A 22,212-nucleotide genomic window follows, 5' to 3' on the forward strand; every position below is an offset into this window, starting at 1 on the left:
ACTAATACAAAGCGATGTCCACGTGCTGACCGCTCTAATGGCCCGACGAGGTCCATGCCAATTCTCTCAAAGGGGACCTCGATCAGCGGAAGGGGGCGCAATGGCACTTTTGGGGTAGCCGGCGGGTTCACCAGCTGACATTCATGGTAAGCCACATGCCACCTGCGGACATCGCCGCCAATTTCCGGCCAATAAAAATGGGCTATTAGACGGTTCAGTGTTTTTCTTTTCCCTAGATGACCCGCCACGGGATTATAATGAGCCGCCTGGAACACCATTTCCTGACGGCTCCGCGGTATTAAGAGCAGGGTTGTATCTTCCTTTGTTTGAGCATCCTGCATCACTCTATACAACCACTAATTTATAATTGCAAAATAGGGGTATGTAAGTGCGACATTCGGCCAGAGTTGTTGACCATCGATCACTCTCACTTGGTCGAAGGCCGCTCTCCCCATGCTCACTGGAATTAGAGACAGGTGTTAGACATAAGCTATCTCAGGTGCAAGCACCCTTACCGCTTTTTCTCTCTCCGGACGGACGCTTGACCACACCCCCGCTGCCACAAAGCACTGTCACACAAGCAAGAGTGCTGAATTACTTAGGAGACCTGGCTGGAGTCCCTCAGTACATCCTAGATTTGAACTCGAGACTCCATGGGTGGTAGTCAGCATCAATACTCACTGAGCTACCAGGCCCCCCGAGACAGGGACAATTTAAGACTAATAATAATTTGACAAGTTGAAATAACAAGGCGATGTGAAACAGGAGATGTTAAACAGGTGAGGCAGTCGTGTCATAGTATATAAGGAGACTCCAAAAGCAGCCTAGTCCTTCAAGAGCAAGGATAATTCGCGACTTGTCAATTTGTTAACAGATGCTTAAGCAAATAATCCAGCACTTTGAGAACAATGTTCCCCAAAGACAAATTGGAAGGATTTTGGGCATTTCACCCTCTACAGTGCTCAATATAGTTAAAAGATTCAAGGAAGCTGGTCAAATCTCAGTGCGTAAAGGGAAAGATGAAAACCACTTCTGAATGCGCATGATTTCTGATCCCTCACGTTACTGTCTTAAAAAAACATCATTCATCCGTAATGGATATCATGAACATGGCCTTGGGATTACTATAGTAAACCTTTGTTAGTCAACACCATTCGCCGCTGCATCCACAGATGCAAGTTAAGACTTTACTATGCAAAGCAGAAGCCATACATCAACACAGTCCAGAGCGCTACTGACTTCTCTGGGCTCGGTCTCATCTTAGATGGAAAGTAGAACAGTAGAACTGAGTTTTTGGTCCAATGAGTTCACATTTCAAATAGTTTTTGAAAAACACAGCCGTCACGTTCTCCGGGCCAAAGAGGAAAAGGACCATCCAAGCTGTTATCAGCATCAGGTCCAAAAGCCAGTGTCTGTATGGGCCAGGGGTGTGTCAGTGACCATGTCATGGGCAACTCGCACATCTGTGAGAACACCATAAATGCAGACAGATATGTACAAATTTTGGAGCAGCATATACTGCCATCCAGCACCATCTTTTCCAGGGACATCCATGAATTTTCAGCAGGACAACTTCAAACCACATACTGGCTGTATAATCAGAGAGTGCGGGTGCTAGATTGGCCTGCCTGCAGTCCTGACCATCTCCAATTGAGAATGTGTGGTGCATTATGAAACGCACAATACAGCAACGATGACCCCGTACAATTGTGCAGCTAAAGACCTTCATAATAGATGAATGGGGGAATATTCCACTTTTTAAACTTTACAAATTTGTGTCTTCAGTGCCCAAATGCTTAATAAGTGTTATTAGAAGAAATGGTGATATTTCACACTGGTAAACTCTCGACTGTCCCAACTTTTTTGGAGCGTGTTGCAATCATCTGATTTGAAATTAGTGTACATAAAAAAAAAAAAAATGTTTTAAATGAAATTCCAAGGTAAAACATCATATAATGTGTAGTTGTAGTGCTTTCAATATAGCAAAGGGTAAATATAATTTACAAATCACTCCTTTTTTTTATTAGCATTTTTCATGCTGTCCCAACTTTTCGGAATTGGGGTTGTATAACATAAGTATACTTGTAAAAGTACGTTCCCACACTCTGCAAATTATTAAATGGAACACCTGTTTCATCAGACTCGTGCTCGCCATGCATTGTTATTTTTAACTGGAAACATTGACTATACTGAGACAACATTAAATATACTATGTATCAGGGAAATTTAAACTAATGACTGATAACAGTAGACCACAATGGTAATTTTACAACTTAGTCTGTCATATATTTCTAGTGCAACCTCTAAAGCTGTGACCTTTAAAGCTGGCACTTGCGTGTCAATGGCAAAAATGTCAGAAAATACAATGAACAAGCACACAGGTCAAACAAGCCCTTTGTCTATATTCACATACTATCCATACAAAATGTTATGTGACAAGCACAAAACGTCAGCCAAAGGAGGGTTTGTAAAAAAATTTTGATCTGTAGGAAAGTACACCTGGGCAAAGCATGGGCTAACTCGAGCTAAACCCTTTTCATATTAAAATCATGGTAAGGTTTAGGTTAGGTGTTAAACTTAGAGTTAGGGTTAGAATTTAATCATATAATTGTTTATTTGTTTAAATATTTATTTTATGAGACTAAAAGTTGTACATTTCTGTGCGAGCAAACTTGTTCTATTTCTTAGGATTTCGCCATCTTGTACTATTAATTAAACTTTTCATTAGACTTGGTTGAAATGTCCTGTTGCTCGTTACTTGTCACAGACGATTAGAACAAAACCATAATTTTAAATAGAAAAGATATTTTTATAGCTTGTCGCTTTATTGTGTTGCGTCTGGTTAGGACTGACTGTGTACACAGAATCGCACATGATACATCATACAGTACAGCATGATAGCAGTAGTGTAATGATGTAATCAAATGTGGAACAGACATTTGTTTCTGTGTGAGGTTACATCATTAAACAGAGATTACAGAGTCTCCTGCAGCTTGTCCACAGCTTGCTGTGCAAGAGAGAGAGCGAGAGAGAGAGAGAGAGAGAGAGAGAGAGAGAGAGAGAGACAGAGAGAGAGATAGAGAGAGAGAGAGACAGAGAGAGGCTTGTCTCTATGGAATCTGCTAACGCATTACAGAACTGTCTTCTTAATGTAATTTTGATTCTCACTCCACAAGTTCATTGTGATTTGGGACCCTCTCTGCAGGGAGTTCAATTAGAATATGAGCTAACATGATCCATAGAGCGATAAGGAAGAACCCAAGCCTTATTTATGAGTTAGGAGTACAAATGAAACATTTATTTGTGAAAGGAATATTTGGGGGATAAAAACAACTTAACCACCTCATCTCTGCTGCATATTTTGGCTTCCACCTGCAATTTGCACACCCAAATTTAAAAGCTCACCTTACAAACATACTGCAGGAATCAAACAATGTGGGAAGAGTTCAAGGTGTTTCCCTGGCCTCCAAATTCCCCAGATCTCAATCCAATTGATTATCTGTGGGATGTACTGGACCAACAAGTCCGATCCACAGTGGCTCCACCTCGCAACTTACAGGACTTGAAGGAGCTACTGCTAATGTCTTGGTACCAGATACCACAAGATACCTTCAGGGGTCTTGTAGAGTCCATGCCTCTGTGGGCCAGTGCTGTTTTGGCAGCATATTAGGCAGGTGATCATAATGTTTTTATCTCATCATTGAATATGTCTGGGGACTTTCACATTTTAAGTGTACATTTTTTATACAGTTCTGGCTTCGCCCACAGAGTTCAAGGTACATCCATGATTTATAAACAGTATCTGCTGTGTTGTCGATTACAATAGAAAATAATGTTGATTCATTGCTTGGTTTGTAAATTCATTATTGTAAACACATATTCCATTCTTATTCATGCATCTTATGCATGTGTCCTGTGTAAACAGGGTGTACATTTCAGGGAAAATTACAGTTTCTCAGAAACCACTGTGATGCTCTGAAAACTCCCACCAATGAAAACTGCAAATCTCTTTGTGGAACTTCCATTTAATAGTTTAGCTGCATAACATAGACACTCTTACAGTACAGAAGCCATTGTGTTTCAATGAGAGATCAAACATATATACATGGTGTTGTAAGAAATTTCACAATTTAAATAGCAACCACCAAACAGGGGTCTTAATATTTTATTAGCACAAATTGGCAAGGTGATTCAAAATAATCAGGTGTTGTTTAAATGAATGAAATGAACAATCAGAGGCACTGTGTTATAGCATGGAGATAATTTTGTTTTTGCAGTTAATGGTTTAAACACATTGCAATGACTCAAGATAATTACACACCAGAAGGAAGTGGACCAGTGAACTTTCAGTTCATTTTTTTACAGGAAAATAGTTTTAACTCTCATTTCAGTCTTTAGGCAGCTGTGGTTTCACCTCATGACTGGTGGTTTTCAATTTCTCCAGCTGACAAATATTAATAAAGCACATCACATATATAATGACGAAACTATCCAAATGTAGAAGAACCTGGATATTTTTTAGTTTTTTGTTTTTAGATAAATGGGCCAAAAATTCGAACTCACTGATGAACAGGTTTAAGATCTCCTGTTTTAAAACACCATACTAGTGGCCATGTTACAAGCATCGCTGGACTGGAGAAGTGTTTTTTTTTTTTTGTTGTTTGTTTTTTCATTGTGTTCTCTGTGTTGTTGTCTGCCACTTTGGATGCAAGTTAAACATTCAAAATAATTTGGGGATTTAAATTTGGAAAATTGCAGATAAATGGTTTAAAGTTGGCCACTTTCTGAAGATTTCTTGTAGTTGGGTGATTATCACATTTATTACATAGCAACAGAAATCTATCTTGGTAACCATAGTTTGCACCAAAATGCCATAGTTAGGGGCCAAGCATAGGCATGAGTAGGTACCTATTGTATCTGTTAGTACTTATTATCATTTCTGGCTGGGAGTCTATGGCAGCCCGTAGAACCATACGGTAAAAAGTTGTGAAATTTGGCACACTGGTAGGGGAGAGTCTGAACATTCCTGGTGGCAAATTTGGAGTCTGTAAATCAAACCATTTAGCACCACCAACAGCTCAAATTTGCACTTATGTTTCTATTTATAACTTTTGAACTGTGTAGTCTAGAAACATAAGTTTGGGGCTATTGCCACCTAGTGGTGAAAAATAAAAAACAATGTTTAATAGGCTTAATTTTTCCATAGCATGAGCCAAGGAATGTAAAGAGATCAGTCTAATTACTGAATACAAACATCTTGCATGATCAGCCATACTTCCTGTCCACCATTTTGAATTTAATTGAAAACCTACTTTTCTGAACTCCTCCTACAGCGTTCGTCGGATTTTTCCCAAATATGGGTTAGGTCATCTTCAGACCATGGTGGCAAAAGGTTATTAAAATCTTTTTGATAGACCAAATCATTCTTGTCTAATGCATCATTGAATTTGATGGCAAAAAGGTTATGAGGCTGTATCTCGGCAAAGTTTTAACATTGATAACATTGTGACCATGTCCTGACAATACACTCTCAGAAAAAAAGTACTGTTTATGGTACAAGGGCCGTCACTGGGGTGGTACCCTCAAGGGGACCTTTTTTGTACCTCTAGATGAAATGTATAACTCGTTTAAGTAAATAATTGTACCTGAAGGACATATTGTTTTGTTCCTTTGACAACTAAATAAAATGTACCTTTTTGTCTCTTAAAGGATACAAGTATATACCCAAAACAAATGTACCACTTCAGTGGCAGCCTTGTACCTTAAACAGTACCTTTTTTTCTGAAAGTGTACCATATACATTTAGTGACAGCGCCAACTACTGGTCAAGATTTAATACCAGTTCTATTTACATTTGAAGTAATTTTACTTATAGCTTTAAAACCACCTGATAGTTTTAGGCAATCAAATATTATTGCCATTGTTGCTGTTGGTGTGCTTGGCCACGTAATAGCTGCGCAGCTAAATCTACAGTATTACAGTTATTGTTAATACAGTTAAACTGTGGTATATTGGTATCAGCCATCACTGTCATAAAAAAAAATAATAATAAAATGTCAGACAGATTCTGAAAACTTCTTACACTGTTTTTATTGAAATGTCATATACACTGGAGGACAAAAGTTTGGAATAATGTACAGATTTTGCTGTTTTGGAAGGAAATTGGTACTTTAATTCAGCAAAGTGGCATTCAGCTGATCACAAAGTATAGTCAGGACATTACTGATGTAAAAAAACAGCACCATCACTATTTGAAAAAGTCATTTTTGATCAAATCTAGACAGGCCCCATTTCTAGCAGCCATCACTGCAACACCTTATCCTTGAGTAATCATGCTAAATTGCAAAATAGAAAATCACTTGCCATTATATAAAACACAGTTGAAAGCTATTTGGTTTTTAAATGAAGCTTAACATTGTCTTTGAGTTTGTTTTTGAGTTGCCACAGTATGCAACAGACTGGCATGTCTTAAGGTCAATATTAGGTCAAAAATGGCAAAAAATAAACAGCTTTCTCTAGAAACTCATCAGTCAATCATTGTTTTGAGGAATGAAGGCTATACAATGCTAAGATTTCATTCAAAGGTCTACACTACAGTCTTCAAAGACAAAGGACAACTGGCTCTAACAAGGACAGAAAGAGACGTGGAAGGCCAGATGTACAACTAAACAACTAAAACAGAGTCTCTAGTTTGAGAAATAGTCGCTTCACATGTCCTCAGCTGACAGCTTCATTGAATTCTACCCGCTCAACACCAGTTTCATGTACAACAGTAAAGAGAAGACTCAGGGGTGCAGGCCTTATGGGAAGAATTGCAAAGAAAAAGCCACTTTTGAAACAGAAAAACAAAAAGAAAAGGTTAGAGTGAGCAAAGAAACACAGACAACAGATAATTGGAAAAGAGTGTTATGGATCTTAACCCCATTGAGCTTTTGTGGGATCAGCTAGACTGTAAGGTGTGCGAGAAGTGTCTGACAAGACAGCCACATCTGTGACAAGTGCTACAGGAAGCGTGGGGTGAAATGTCACCTGAGTATCTGGACAAACTGACAGCTAGAATGCCAAGGATCTGCAAAGCTTTCATTGCTGCAAGTGGAGGATTCTTTGAAGTAGTTAAACTAAACATTTTTCTTTTTTTTTTTTTTTTATCGTAATAGTAATTTTTCATGTTATTAATGTCATGACTATACATTGTGATCAGTTTAATGCCACTTAGGTGAAAAAAAGTACCAATTACTTTCCATAAGAGCAAAATCTGTACATTATTCCAAACGTTTGGCCGCTCCTGTACCTGTAAGGTGGGACTTCCTTTTTTCATCTGTTGACCGTTGCAATGTCTTACATTCATTTTAATAGAAGTGGCCCATCTCTGCTATACAGTCTCTGGCAACAGTAAAAGACGTCCGTCTGGCGCATGTTTACATAGAAAAACAATTGAAAAACCACGTGCGAACAGTCCCTAACTCACCACATATCTTTAAAAACTGTCCTAAACCTGGCCCAAAACCTGACGGTTTGTCAGGTACCATCTGGCTCGGATCGGGTTGAAGACCTTTATTGCATGTGTAGAATAACCGAATAGTGATTTTAGTATTCGAATACAGGTGTGTTGAACGGTTAACCATATGTCAACTATGCATGCACTTCCCTAATTCAGAACAGTCTAAAGGTCTGTGCCAAGTTTAGTGGATGTAGCTTGAAAGCTCTCGGAAGAGTTACAATTGATAATGTTGGTCTTGGTTTAGGGATTCAAAAGTCTTAACACAGTGTTTTATCTTTCTTTTAGCTCTCCTTTATGCCACCATCTTTGGTAACGTAACCACCATCTTCCAGCAAATGTATGCCAACACCAACCGATACCATGAGATGTTGAACAGTGTGAGGGACTTCCTAAAGCTCTACCAGGTTCCCAAGGGCCTTAGTGAGAGGGTCATGGACTATATCGTTTCAACGTGGTCCATGTCCAGAGGAATCGACACTGATAAGGTACCTGGCATCGAACGCACACAGAGTCTTGATACAAGGAGCTTAGATTAATTATTAATTTTAAAAGTAATTTGTACCATCTTTGCCATAACATCTGTAGCATTCATGAAGAATATCCCTCTCATGTTTAAGATCACACTCCATACATGCTATGTAAGGCTTTAAACAGTTTCTTTAAATCTTAAGTATCCAGCTTATGTCTTCGCATGATTTCCATGGCAGCATTGTCCTTTAAAAGAATAATTCACCCCAAAAATGTTCAATCATTTTCTCGCTATCATTTTGTTTCAAACCCATATGCTGGTTTTTTTTCCATCTCTCTGTGGAACAAAGGATAATTTTGAAGAATATTTGGAACGACAGGTTGAGTAAATGATGACAAAATGTTAATTTCTTTTTGTTAATTAAGTTAATAAGAAGGTTTATCTACATATCTTAAATTAAGGGTCACAAACAAAATCTGTCAAGAAGTGGAAATAAAAAGAAATGATTTTTCTAAATTTCTCTGCAGGTGTTGCAAATTTGCCCCAAAGACATGAGAGCGGACATCTGCGTCCATCTCAACAGGAAAGTGTTCAAAGAACATCCAGCTTTCCGCCTGGCCAGTGACGGGTGTTTGCGCGCTCTTGCCATGGAGTTCCAGACGATCCACAGCGCCCCGGGTGATCTCATCTACCACGCGGGTGAAAGTGTGGACAGCCTCTGCTTTGTGGTGTCAGGGTCTTTGGAGGTCATTCAAGATGATGAAGTTGTTGCCATTTTGGGTAAGTGTCATTTTTAAAAGTTACTAGAGGTAACTTACTACTAGAGGTCTGGTACCCAACCCGAGCCTGACAGGACCAACAAACTTTGAGTTCAAATCAGTTTTACATAGGGAATCGATATTACGATATCAAAAAATTATAAAAGTGATCAAGATTTGACATTACGGCTGCCGCGGTTAACTAATCATAAAAATTGACTATTACAGCATTCCATTTAAGTCTACTCCTTTTGCATTAAAGGTCTTTATTTACAATTTGTTTTTGCAATGGTTGAGTATTCTAACCAATCCCAGACATGTCTTTTGAGCTATGGGCAAATCAGAAACGATTACACTGATGAGCCAAAACATTATGACCACTCACAGGTGAAGCGAATAACATTGATCATCTCCTAACAAGGCCTGGTCTGGGTAGATTAGATGGTAAGTGAACAATCAGTTCTCATAGTCAGCGTGTTGAATGCAGGAGAAATGGGCAGAAGTAAAGACCTGAGCAACATTGGCAAGGGCCAAATTGTTATGGCCGGATGACTGGGTCAGAGCATTTCTGAAACGGCAAGGCTTGTGGGGTGCTCCCGGTCAGCAGTGGTGAGTACCTACTGACAGTGGTCCGAGGAGGGACAAACCACAAACCGGCGACAGGGTGTTGGATGCCCAAAGCTCATCGATGTGCGAGGGCAACAAAGGCTATTCCGGCTGGTCCAAACTGATAGAAGGTCTACTGTGGCACAAGTCACAGAAAATTTTAATGATGGTTACGGGAGGAATGTGTCACACCAGTGCATTGCGTCTGCTGCGTATGGGGCTGCGTAGCCTGGCAGAAGTGACCAGAGTGCCCATGATGACCTCTGTCCACCATTGAAATCACCTACAATGGGCATGCTGGTGTCAGAACTGGACCTTGGAGCAGTGGAAGAAGGTCACCTGGTTCGGGTCCCGTTTTCTCTCAGAGGACTGGATAGTATAGTACAATACGAGTTAGTGATAAATTATTTCTCTATCTGTCACTCACTTGACACCTCTGGTCTTTGATAAAAGGCCAATGAAAATTGGTGAGTGGTATTTGCATGCCACTCCCCCGGACATACGGGTATAAAAGGAGCTGGTATGCAACCACTCATTCAGATTTTCTCTTCGGAGCCGAACGGTCATGCTCACTGAGCTGAATACTACTGTTCTCTGCTGGATCTGACGGCGCATTTCAGCGGCTTCTCCCCCCTCTGCACTGGTGCACTGCAGAGAATGCCCCTGGGCGCTTCGGCAGAAATAAAAGAGTATATTTCTCTAAAAGAGTATATTTCTCTAAAAGAGCGGCACACCTGGAACGTCTTTTTAAAGACGCGTCTTTTTAAAGATGCTTTTCCGATTGTGTGTTATTCCTAGTTGCGCTCGTTATCTCTCGCCTTCTGACGGTCACGATCACTGTCGTTCGTGGATGGTCATGTTCTCATTGCGAGAATTTGTCCATGGCAATGTTGCGGTCGCGGCTCGCCTTCGTAAGAAAGCAAGCCACCCCAGAGGCTCCCGCCTCGGTCCTTTTACCCACGGGTATGAGGCCAGCGCGGCAAGCACTGGGGGCGATTTGGGGACCCCAATGGGACCGCCTCCGCCGGGTATCCCCCCACGGACCTCCCATTCCCCAGCATGCTCGTCTGCCCCGATCGGGCTTCCGGGTGAGTCCGGGAGAAAGTGATGAGCTCTCAAACGCGGCATCGGAGAGCGGGCTCATCCAGTCAGAAGCCTCAGCTGGGCTCCTCCCTTCGGGGTCGATTGCCCAGTCAAAGGCTGACGCGGAGATGATGACATGCTTTCCCGGGCAGCCGCGAGCATCGGCTAGAGTGGAACTCACTGCTCTTCCCTGAACCCTCGTGGCTCGGTGATTGGTTCCTGGGCTCGCGGCACCGCTCAAAGCCACGCCCCGCCCCCGTTCCTTTCTTCCCGGAAGTGCACGAAGCGCTGACAAGGTTGCAGGAGGCACTTTTTACTGCCCGGTCCCGATCTTTTCAGCTTCCCCGCCTTCACTACCCTCGATGGTGGGGCGGCCAAGGGCTATTCGGCAATTCCCTGGTGGATAAAGGCACTCGCGGTGCACCTATGCCCGCAGAGCACCGCCACCTGGCGCGGGTGCCCAAAGCCCCCATCCAAGGCCTGTAGGTTTACGTCGTCGCTGGCAGCCAAGGCCACCTCTGCCCTGCATGCCATGGCTCTCCTGTAAGTCTGCCGAGGTGCTAAAGGAACTGCACGAGGGTAGTTCTGCCCCGGAATTGATGCAGGAACTGCGCTCGGCGACCGACCTCACTCTCCAAGCGACGGAGGTCACGGCGCGGTCTCTCGGGTGGACGATGGCCACACTAGTGGTCCAGGAGCGCCACCTTTGGCTCAACCTGGTTGAGATGGGTGAGGCCGACAAGACACGATTCCTTGCTGCCCCCATTTCCCAGGCGGGCCTATTCAGCGACACCGTCGAGGACTTTGCCCAGCAGTTTTCGATGGTAGAGCAGTAGATGGATGCTAGCCGGCATATCCTGCCCCGGCGCGGCTCAAGATCCCGCACCCCGTCTACTCATCGCCAAGGGTGTTCCCCTGCGGTGACTGCACCGGCTCCACCACAGCCCACCCCTTCGGCCTGGCCCCGGCGTGGAGCCCACTGCAGGAAGCAGACGCCACCCGTCTCGCGGCCGCCCAGAACCCGTGAAAGGCTTCAAAGCGCCCTTGAGACGGGTGACCCAGGGAAAACGAATCCCGCTGTTCTGGAGCTGGTAGGCAGATTTCCATCTTTTTGTTACATTTTGCATTTAATTTCATTTAGTTAAAGTGGCTGCAGTACTCAAGAGCTCAGCAAGAGTGGTCTCCCGCCCCTGAGTGCCCAGCTGTGGCACAAATCCGCCCCCGATGTGACAGTCTCCACGGGTCATGAGGACAGGCCTCTTCCTCCCCCGTCCCAGGCTGTTCCGGGGGTGGTCACAAGGAGCCAGGTAAGTGCTTCGATGTCCTTAGACTCAGCACGGCCACGACGTGGTGTAGCACCTCGAGCTCCGTTCCGCCGCGAGGCCCCACCTGCTGGTACGTCCGATGACATTGTCCCTTTGGTCCCCCTTGCGTGGAACTTAGACACATGGCTTGCGCTTTCCAAATCCGTCACGAGGGCTGGTCTGGACCATCCAACTCGGCTGCGCGATTCACTTCGCCGGGCATCCACCCAGGTTCAGCGGTGTCCACTTCACCTTGGTGAAAGACGAAAACGCTGCTACCTTGCACGGAGATCGCTACCCTCCTACGGAAGGGCGCGATAGAACCTGTCCCTCCAGCCGAGATGAAGATGGGGTTTACAGCCCCTACTTCATCGTACCGAAAAAAGGCGGTGGGTTGCGGCCAATCTTGGATCTGTGAGTTCTGAACTAGGCTTTACACAGACTCCCGTTAAAGATGCTGACACAAAAACGCATTCTGGCGAGCATTCGGCATCAAGATTGGTTCGCGGCGGTTTCAGCACTGGCTCCACGGGACATGTCGTGTGGTCATCACGCTGGTCTGTCACCGTCTTTTCAGCCCTTGGACCTACCTCTCGTTTCTACGGGCAGGTGTTCCTCTAGAACTGGTCTCCAGGCGCGTCATGGTCATGACAGATGCCTCCAAAACAGGCTGGGCACTGGTTGCAATGGGCACGCAGCCGCTGGCCTCTGGACGGGTCCGCGACTGCATTTGCACATCAACTGCCTCGAGTTGTTGGCAATTCTGCTCGCCCTGCGGAGGTTTCGGCCGTTGATCCAGGGCAAGCACGTGTTAGTTCAGACAGACAACATGACAATGGTAGCATATGTCAACCGCCAAGGCGGTTTGCACTCTCATTGTATGTCACAACTCGCCCGCCGTCTCCTCCTCTGGAGTCAGCAGCACTTCAAGTCGCTGCAAGCCACTCACATCCCGCGCAACCTCAACACTACAGCAGACGCGCTGTCATGACAGGTTACCCTCAGGGGAGAGTGGAGACTCCACCCTCAGGTGGTCCAGCTGATTTGGAGTCGATTCGACAGGCACAGGTGCATCTGTTCGCTTCCCAAGAATCCTCCCCACTGCCCGCTCTGGTACGCCCTGACCGAGGCCCCCCTCGTCATAGACGCGCTGGCACACAGCTGGCCCCCTGTCATGCGCAAATATGCGTTTCCCCCAGTGAGCCTGCTTGCACAGACCCTGTGCAAGGTCAGGGAGGACGAGAAGCAGGTCGTCCTGGTAGCACCCTACTGGCCCGCCCAGACGTGGTGCTTGGACTTCATGCTCCTCGCGACAGCTCCCCCCTGCCAAATTCCCCTGAGGAAGGACCTTCTTTCTCAGGGACGGGGCACCATCAGGCACCCGTGCCCAGACCTCTGGAATCTCCTACGGTGGTAGACATGATCACTCAGGCTAGGGCCCCCTCTACGAGGCACCTGTATGCCTTTAAGTGGCGTCTGTTCGCTAAGTGGTGTTCTTCCCGTCGGGTAGACCCCCAGAGATGCACAGTCTTCCTGCAGGAGAGGTTGGAAGGGAGGCTGTCCCCTTCCACCTTGAAGGTGTACGTTGCCGCCATAGCAGCACACCACGACGCAGTCGACGGTAAGTCCTTAGGGAAGCACGACCTGATCATCAGGTTCCTAAGAGGCGCCAGGAGGCTGAATCCCTCCAGACCGCGCCTCGTTCCCTCATCGGACCTCTGTAGATCTTCAGGGTCTACAGAGAGCCCCCTTTGAGCCTTTGCAGTCACTGCGCTCACTTCCATCAAGAGGGTAGGTGACCTGCAAGCATTCTCTGTCAGCGAAACATGCCTGGAGTTCAGTCCAGGTTACTCTCACATGATCCTGAGACCCTGACCAGGCTATGTGCCCAAGGTTCCCACCACCCCTTTAGGGACCAGGTGGTGAACCTGCAAGCGCTGCCCCAGGAGGAGGCAGACCCAGCCCTGTCGTCGCTGTGTCCGGTGCGCGCTTTATGTATCTATTTGGATCGCATGCAGAGCTTTAGAATCTCTGAGCAGCTCTTTGTCTGCTTTGGTGCACAGCGGAAAGGAAGCACTGTCTCCAAGCAGAGGATCGCCCACTGGCTCATTGACGCCATAACTATGGCATATATATATATCGCCTAAGACATGACGCCCCTGGTAGGGCTACCAGCCCATTCTACCTGGGGTGTAGCGGCTCCCTGGGCCCTGGCCAGGGGTGCCTCTAACAGACATTTGCAGAGCAGGGGGCTGGGCAACACCCAACACCTGTGCAAGGTTCTACAACCTCCGGGTGGAACCGGTTTCGTCCCAGGTAGTGGCACGCAACACAAGCGGATAAGCCTGGGATAGCTGGCTGGGTGTATCGCTTGCACATAGTGCCTTCCACCTCCCTTGGAGCTGAAGAACGTGCGCCATTAATTCCCAGTAGTGTTCACAAAATTTGTTCCCTGGTTGACTTCCTCCGAGCCCTGTGGCAGTCGAGTTTTCGGAGAGACTCGCTGCCGGCCCAGTACATGCGCTAACTAAGAGCCCTGTTCTGGGGTAGGTGCTCCGCATGTGGTGGTTCCCTGTAAGGCTAACCCCATGCGATATATATCTTCCGCTAGTTCGTTTCCCTGCTGGCAAACTGCGTCTTTCTTGGGCAGAACCCCTCTGCCCCAGTCTCCATGTTTGTAGTAACTCCTCCCCCATTGGGCAGGATCTACCTTGAAGGCTCTCCACATGGTTGGAAAGACCATGTGACATATTCTTCCACTTAAATACCCCCCCCCTCTTTGGGCGAGGTGTGGTCTCCACAGTGTCTTCCCCTTGGGAGGGACACCCCCGACTAGACCTGGTGGCCCAGTCGGATAATCCCCCTTCTTTTTTAGGGAGTGGAAAAAAGGAAGGGGAAAAGAGGCCATGACTGGGTTAAGCCTGTCTCTATCTTTGGGTAGTCGACTTGTCCCCAAAAAGGGCCGTTCAACACTCATAACTATGTTGGGGGAGGTTACGTGTCGACCTGGTGCGCTGGCTATGAGGCACACAGCAGTCTGCCCACCACACACCGCCAGTTCACGTAACACAGTTCAGCCAGTTGTGCCATTTCATATAGGGACCCCTAGTGTCACTACATCGACACAACGTCGAGTGAGTGACAGATGGGGAACGTCATGGTTACTGGTGTAACCTCCATTCCCTGATGGAGGGAACAAGACGTTGTGTCCCTCCTGCCACAACGCTGAACTACCCGCTGAAATGGCCAGACCTTATATCGGCCCTCAGCATAAAACCTGAATGAGTGGTTGCATACCAGCTCCTTTTATACCCGTATGTCTGGGGGAGTGGCATGCAAATACCACTCGCCAATTTTCATTGGCCTTTTATCAAAGACCAGAGGTGTCTCGGGCTCCCAAGAGTGACCCCTAGTGTCACTACATCGACACCAACGTCTCGTTCCCTCCATCAGGGAACGGAGGTTACACCAGTAACCATGACGTTTTCTTTGACGTAAGTCACGTTCTACGGTTCAGCGTCAAGATTCTCGCTTGTACCATCAGATCCTACTGGAAGGCGAAGATGGCAGGAGAGAGGAGCTTACCCTTAGAGCAGGACAGGATCTAGACTGGTGATGTTGTGGTGGAGGTGGGTGAAAGCCGCACATCGTATGAGCATAGGAAGACAGCTGTGGGGCTTATGAGACATAGGCTAGATCATGACAGGATGAGATACCAGAACTGAATGAATAAATGACATAATGCTACCACGAGTGCTCCATAAGAATTATCGCTTGCGCTTCCATTTTTTTACATCATGTGAATGGCTGTGTATGTGTGCGCCATTTACCTGGGGAAGTGATGGCACCAGGATGCACTGGGCAATGTTCTGCTGGGAAATCCTCGGTCTGGGCATTCATGTGGACATCAATTTCACACGTGCCACCTATCTAAACATTGTTGCAGACCAGGCACACCCCTTCGTGTCAACGGTATTCCCTGATAGCAGTGGCCACTTTCATCAGGATAATGCGCCCTGCCACACTGCAACCATTGTTCGGGAATGGTTTGAGGAACATAATCAAGATTTCAGGGTTTTGCCCTGGCCTCCAAATTCCCCAGATCTCAGTCCGATTGAGTATCTGTGGGATGTGATGGACCAACAAGTCGGATCCACAGCAGCTCCACCTCGCAATTTACAGGACTTGAAGGACCTGCTGCTAATCTTGGTGCCAGATACCACAGGACACCTTCAGGGGTCTTGTAGAGTCCATGCCTCGGCAGGTTGGTGCTCTTTTGGCGGCACGCGGAGGACCAACAGCATATTAGGTGATCATAATGTTTTGGCTCAGTGTATATTAGTCTATTGTCCTATCAGTAATGACAACCAATCCTAATGTGCAAGTTTTAAACAGTCTGATGCCCAGATGCTGTCTTTGTTTCACCTCTGTTTGCAGTGGCACACAAAAATAAGTGCTGAAGAAACATCACCTGCACACGAAAAGAAGCTTTAGAACAAAAGCTAAAAGTATAGTCTGTAATTTGGAATTATTTTGGATTCTGTACATGTCGCCCAGCTTGCTTACAATGTAGGTGGTAAATACGCTGCAAAAGAGCAACACGAAAAAACTAGAACAGTCCCATTGTAATCAACATGGTGTAGACAGTGTAAATAAGTGATTTATTAAGTGTAATAATTAATGTAATTAATGAAAACAAATTATTATTATAAATATTTAGTTTTTTATTTAACTAGGGCTCTCAATTGAACACATTCATTTAGTGTGATTAATTACATTAAAATGTGTACAAATTAATGTACATTTACCCACCATCTGAGAAATTCGAGCTTGAAGTACCACCTTCTTGTTTTCTGAGTCCGCAGTCACCATAGCCTCAGCTTGGTTATTTATTGCCTTTTGTTTTCATTTTTTTCAGGTGAAAATCTGATCGCTTTTTAAAGTATTGATTTGTAATATTATGTACTTAGTACATTGTACTCTATGTACGGTTTACAGTGTGTTAAATCCATGCCGACCCTTGACATTTATTAACTCCGGCCAAGAAAAAAAATAAACAAAGACCTCTGATGTTATATGTGGGGGGAAAATTTGCTATTTTTTATTGTGAAATGTATCACAGTAACATCTTAGTAATATGAGATTGATTTAATGAAAATGAAAGATGATGGAAAACTTTTTGTAAAAAAAAATGTATATATTTTTTATTTATAAATGTGTATTATTAAGGTTTACTATATCTACAGCGAACATAAGCAGCATGTTGCATCATGCCAAATCTATTATCACCAGAACTGATTACACTTGATGCACCCATTTCGGCGCGTCACATCATGCCTTCAGTTGACGCTTGTTTTTTAGGGGTTTGTTTTACACGCTTTAAAGCTGGACAATCCTTATTTTTGCCGTTCCATTTGGTGACGCTGGTGGCACAGACATTACACACTTCACCTTTAAATGTCTTTTGTTTTTCTGCCAAATGCATACCGAGTTATATACCAAAATAGTTTCACTACTCTAAAATACCATGACAATAAAGGGGAAAACAACACAATTTGACCATTTTGCTGTCTTTGAAGTCTATCACAACGCAAAATTGGTTGTTTCTAGTGTAGACTCTGTGCTAATCTTAGCCTTAAATGTCAACTATTCTAAAGAGTCTTGTTTGAGGCACTTAATAGCAAAAAAATAAAAAATAAAAACAGATATGCTTTGTTTTATTTGAGTTATGTCTGTGAAATACTCAGTAATGATGCACCAGAAAGTAATTGCTGGGCCGATATGATAACCTATAATTCACCACTCATTGTGGCCAATTCCGATAATTGTATATTTTGCGTTTTAACCCATTAAACTGGAGCATGCACACTGATGACTGAAGCTGCAATCAGCAAATAAACTGTTACAAATTATCGCCAAAAATATTTGCAGTAATTCAACAGTCGGTGCAGTAATAATGATTTTATTTCCCAAGTAATCGGCCAATAATATGCCAGACACCGATATATCGTGCACCTCTAATAATCAATACTTATAACTTTTGGTCAGACAGAAATTCTGATCACAAATTCTAAACACACTTTCGGCTATTTTTTCAGTGTTATGTCTGCGATCATTCACGGAGACTGTCGCAACATTATTTGAATATTTATTTTTTTTGCTGTCTATAATTGTAGTATAATCTACTTCAGATAATCCATTAAAACTAAACGGCAAGTAAAAATAAAACTAACTGTGATTGATCGCTTTACATGTCAATCAGATGCTCTCTTCCCTAAGTGGGCTGTTCTTGGCCAGAATAAGCAGCAATGTGGACTTCATGCTGCAAGTTAAAAAAAAAAACTCTGGCTACGCAAGACTATATGTGCGTCCCAAACTGCACACTTCTGCACTATTCTGCAGTATTTTGTAGTGTTGGTAGTGCGAGTAGTATGTTAATAAAGAAAATGCAAGAAAAAGAAGTGCACTACGAGTGCCCGGATGATGCATTTCTTCAACCATCAAAACGGAGTGTGGAATGTTGGACACTTCATGCATTCAGTGTTTGCATCCTTGCTGTACGTAGCAGAAGTGGCGGAGTTACCTGGCTGCATTGCTGGTCTGACAAAACAATTATAAATAATTAATGTAGTAACTAGTGAAACATTAGTGAAGCAGCACCTTACAAATGTGAGTTGAATGCTTAACCATCACCCCACGCTGTATGAATATGTATGTTGTTTGAGATACAAGTGTTGAACTGAGGTTGGCTAACGCGCTAAAGCTAGCGATTACACATCACATACATCTGAAACGTCACTTCCGTTAGCTGTTAAACGGCGAATGCTTCCATGTAGTAAAAAACATTAAAGGTGCTGTAAGCGATATCAGATGTTTCTACTTCCACGAGACTGAGCCGTTGGATTAGCCACGCCCCCTCTTTCCAAAATCCCGAACTCCTAAGATACCAAAATTAGCTTTATTAAGAGCAGAAATGGTTGTTAAAAACAACAGCAGCAAAATAGCACCCTCAACTGACAACTGTTGCATAAAAATGCATTATGCCTCAGTAATTTGCTGCAATTACAATACTACCAGAACACGCAAAATGATTGACAGGCAGAAAGCGTCATTGTGCACGGTCCGCGGACGCATTTTTGTTTGCTGTTTACAGAATCTAGAGTTGTCACAGAGACCGGTGAGATATCTCATGACACATATTTCATTAATATCTTTCAGGGGGTAGGAATATTTTTTGCATACCTTTCCATGAAAAAATCACTTACAGTATCTTTAAGTGTTCCATATGGGATGATACTACACTTTGAAAATTCATACACTACATGCCTGAAAGCTTAGTGTATATTGTAATTGCATAGTTTATAATTTGTCATTTGGGACACAGCTTGTGTCTCGGCTACCTTTTTACAAAAAGATTCGGATCACATTACAGTGGGTTTCAATCTTATTTAAATGCATGAGCTTATTCCACGTTGCCCTGAAATTACATTGTTAACCTGAGCAGTTTTGTCCTGAAGTGCATATTGAATTTTCTGTGATCCATAAAAATCCGTACCTTTGCATGGAAAAGCTCCATCTCCCTTGAACGTATTAGAAAGCCTGATGGAATTCATTTTTCACTGTCTGCTCACTGTGTTTTTCTCTCAGGAAAGGGGGATGTGTTTGGGGATGTGTTCTGGAAGGAGGTGAATTTAGCTCAGGCCTGTGCAAACGTCCGTGCACTGACATACTGTGATCTTCATATCATCAAACGCGATGCCTTACAGAAGGTTCTGGAATTCTACTCAGCTTTCGCTGGACACTTCTCTAGGAACCTGGTGCTAACTTACAACCTGAGGAAAAGGGTGAGTACCAAACTTTACATAAGAATAAATAACACTTTAAACCTTTAAATTGATTCCAACACTTAATTTGTGTAATTCTACATTGGTTTATGTTGTGTCTGGCTCCCTTAGACTTATATTTAATGCAGTATTAAAGCATTATTGGACACATTCATATACGTAGTATATTCAGTTTTCCTCCTTGAGGTCAAATCTTTGACATTCCTTCTGCACAACTGTTGAGGAATCCTTAATTTACAGCTTTATTTATGAGATTTGTTTTGACAGTCTCCCATTAATTTTATAGCTGGTGTGGGAGAATGCCATTCAATGTCATGTACCTTTGTCTCAATGTCTGTCAGTGACATTGTGTCTGTGTGGAGGCGGGACTTGAGCTGGACTACACGCAGTTTAATTTAAATTCATGTCTCGTTTCTCTGTGTAAGCACTTTTTTTAATTGAAGCATTTATGAAGCCAACTGAGCTGGAAGATCTATACATTCAACAAATCTCCCTCTCAAAAACACATACACATTCCACAATCCCTACAATATCCCACTGCGTTACTCATGTAGCTGTTGTAGAGACTGTGAACTGAATACTGAATGCTCTTCAGTTTCTTGTTAAACATCTTTTGAACAGCCAAGTAGAACCTCAGCCAATGGAATATGCACTTTCTTAGAATATAGATCAGAATATAGAATGGAACAGAATATCCATCCTTCCATCGACCGTTCATGTGCACAGCATTTCATGAAACAATTCACAATTTTCTAGAAACTATAAACACAATCTCAAAACTACACACCAATTTGTACAAATCTCAGACTTTCATGTCAAAATCAAATATTTCACTCAAAATCCAGCAAGCACACTATTGCACTGCTCACAACACATTAGTAGGATCAGTTCAAAACACTGTTACTAAAACCACTATTAACTAGGGAGAATTGTGCAGGTCAATCTTTATATGTTTTGTGGTTAAGGATTATAATACTGCATAATACTATACAGTGGCAAGAAAAAGTATGTTAACCCCTTGGAATTACCTGCATTCATGTATAAATTTGTCTTAAAATCACGTTTGATATTGAAGTTACAATAATGAACAAACACAATCTCTTTTAAGTAATAACACAAATTATTGAATTGCTTTTGTACACACTGAATGCATCATTCAAACATTCACAGTGTATGTTGAAAAAAGTATGTGAACCCCTAGGCTAACGACGTCAACAAAAGCAATTAGGGACCATTTTGCAAAAAGAGATCTCAGATGACCTTCGATCAAGAATTGTTGCATTGCATAAAGCTGGAAAGGGTTACATAGTTATCTTGAAGAGCTTAGATATTCATCTGTCCACAGTTAGATAAATTGTCTATAAATGGAGACGATTTAGTACTGTGGCTACTCTCCCTAGAAGTGGCCGTCCAGCCAAGATGATTTAAAGGGAATACCACAGAATGCTCAATGAGATAAAAAAGAACTCTAGAGTGACAGCTAAAGACTTTAAGAAATCACTGGAACTGGTTAAAATCTCTGTTCATAAGTCTACTATACCAGTGGTTCTCAACCAGGGGGTTGGGACCCACTAGGGGGCCTCAGCACATCTCCAGAGGGGCCTCAAGATCTCTTAAAATTATTTAATATATGATAGATTATTATAATTTTTATATAATTATTATAATTAAACTTACTGAAAATGCTAAAAATGTAATAGCTCCCTTCAACAGCTTGCTTTTTATGAAGAATATACAGTTCTAGACATTTCTGGAATCACAAGTTTTAAGGAAATATCTTATAATAGATAATAATAATATTTTAATATAAATATTTAATAGCCTACATGGGGGGCCTTCGAATATTTTCTCTGACAATGTCAAAAAGGTTGAGAACCACTGTACTATGTGGAAAACATTAAACAGGCATGGTGTCCATGGCAGGACACTACGAAGGAAGCCACTGCTTTCCAACAAAAACATTTCTGCGTTCCTGAAGTTTGCCAAAGACCACCTTGACACTCCACAACACTACTGGGAAAATATTTTGTCAAGTGATGAAACTAAGGTTGAATTGTTTGGGAAGAACATACTACATATGCCATAAAAAGGGTATTGCATACCAACATGAAAACATCCCAACGGTGAAGTACAGTGGAGGGAGCATCATGATTTGGGGTTGCTTTGCTGGAGCATTTGCCATCATCAAGGGAAAAACTATTTTACAAATTTATCAAGATATCCTATTGGATAATGTCAGGGTGGCTGTGCGCCAGCTGAAGCTCAGTAAAAGTTGGATGTTGCAGCAGGACAATGACCCATCAAAGTTAAACATCAAATTTAATCCACTACAGAATGTCTTCAGAAAAAGAAAATCCACCTTTTGGAGTGGCCCAGTCAGAGCTCAGACAAGTTTCAGCTACCTGTTTTCTTGTCTGAAGGTTTGCGTAAATGAAAGATGTAACCATAAAACAGTTTCTGCCCCTTCATCTTCCTCTTCCCCTCTGTCTCTCTGCCTTCCATATCTTCAAACATTGTTAGAATCCATTTTCCAAATCACATATTCACCTGTGGCCATTTTTATTTATCCTGAAGTTCTGACTGGTTTGTAAATAAGTTTGCTGCTGTGTCTTAGAAATGTGTCTTTTTTTTTATCAGTTATAGTGTG

General features: G+C 43.3%; 1 protein-coding gene across 1 annotated transcript in view; it reads left to right on the plus strand.

Moving 5' to 3' along the window:
* Window positions 1-22,212, plus strand: part of LOC127438134 (potassium voltage-gated channel subfamily H member 1-like) — a 104,578-nt gene that overhangs the window by 57,940 nt on the left and 24,426 nt on the right. The window contains 3 exon segments of the mRNA XM_051693460.1: window positions 7,787-7,986; window positions 8,498-8,750; window positions 19,369-19,565. Coding sequence (XP_051549420.1) covers window positions 7,787-7,986; window positions 8,498-8,750; window positions 19,369-19,565 — 650 coding nt within the window.

This window comes from Myxocyprinus asiaticus, chromosome 49 (genome assembly GCF_019703515.2).
Source record: "Myxocyprinus asiaticus isolate MX2 ecotype Aquarium Trade chromosome 49, UBuf_Myxa_2, whole genome shotgun sequence".
Classification (NCBI taxonomy): Eukaryota; Metazoa; Chordata; class Actinopteri; order Cypriniformes; family Catostomidae; genus Myxocyprinus; species Myxocyprinus asiaticus.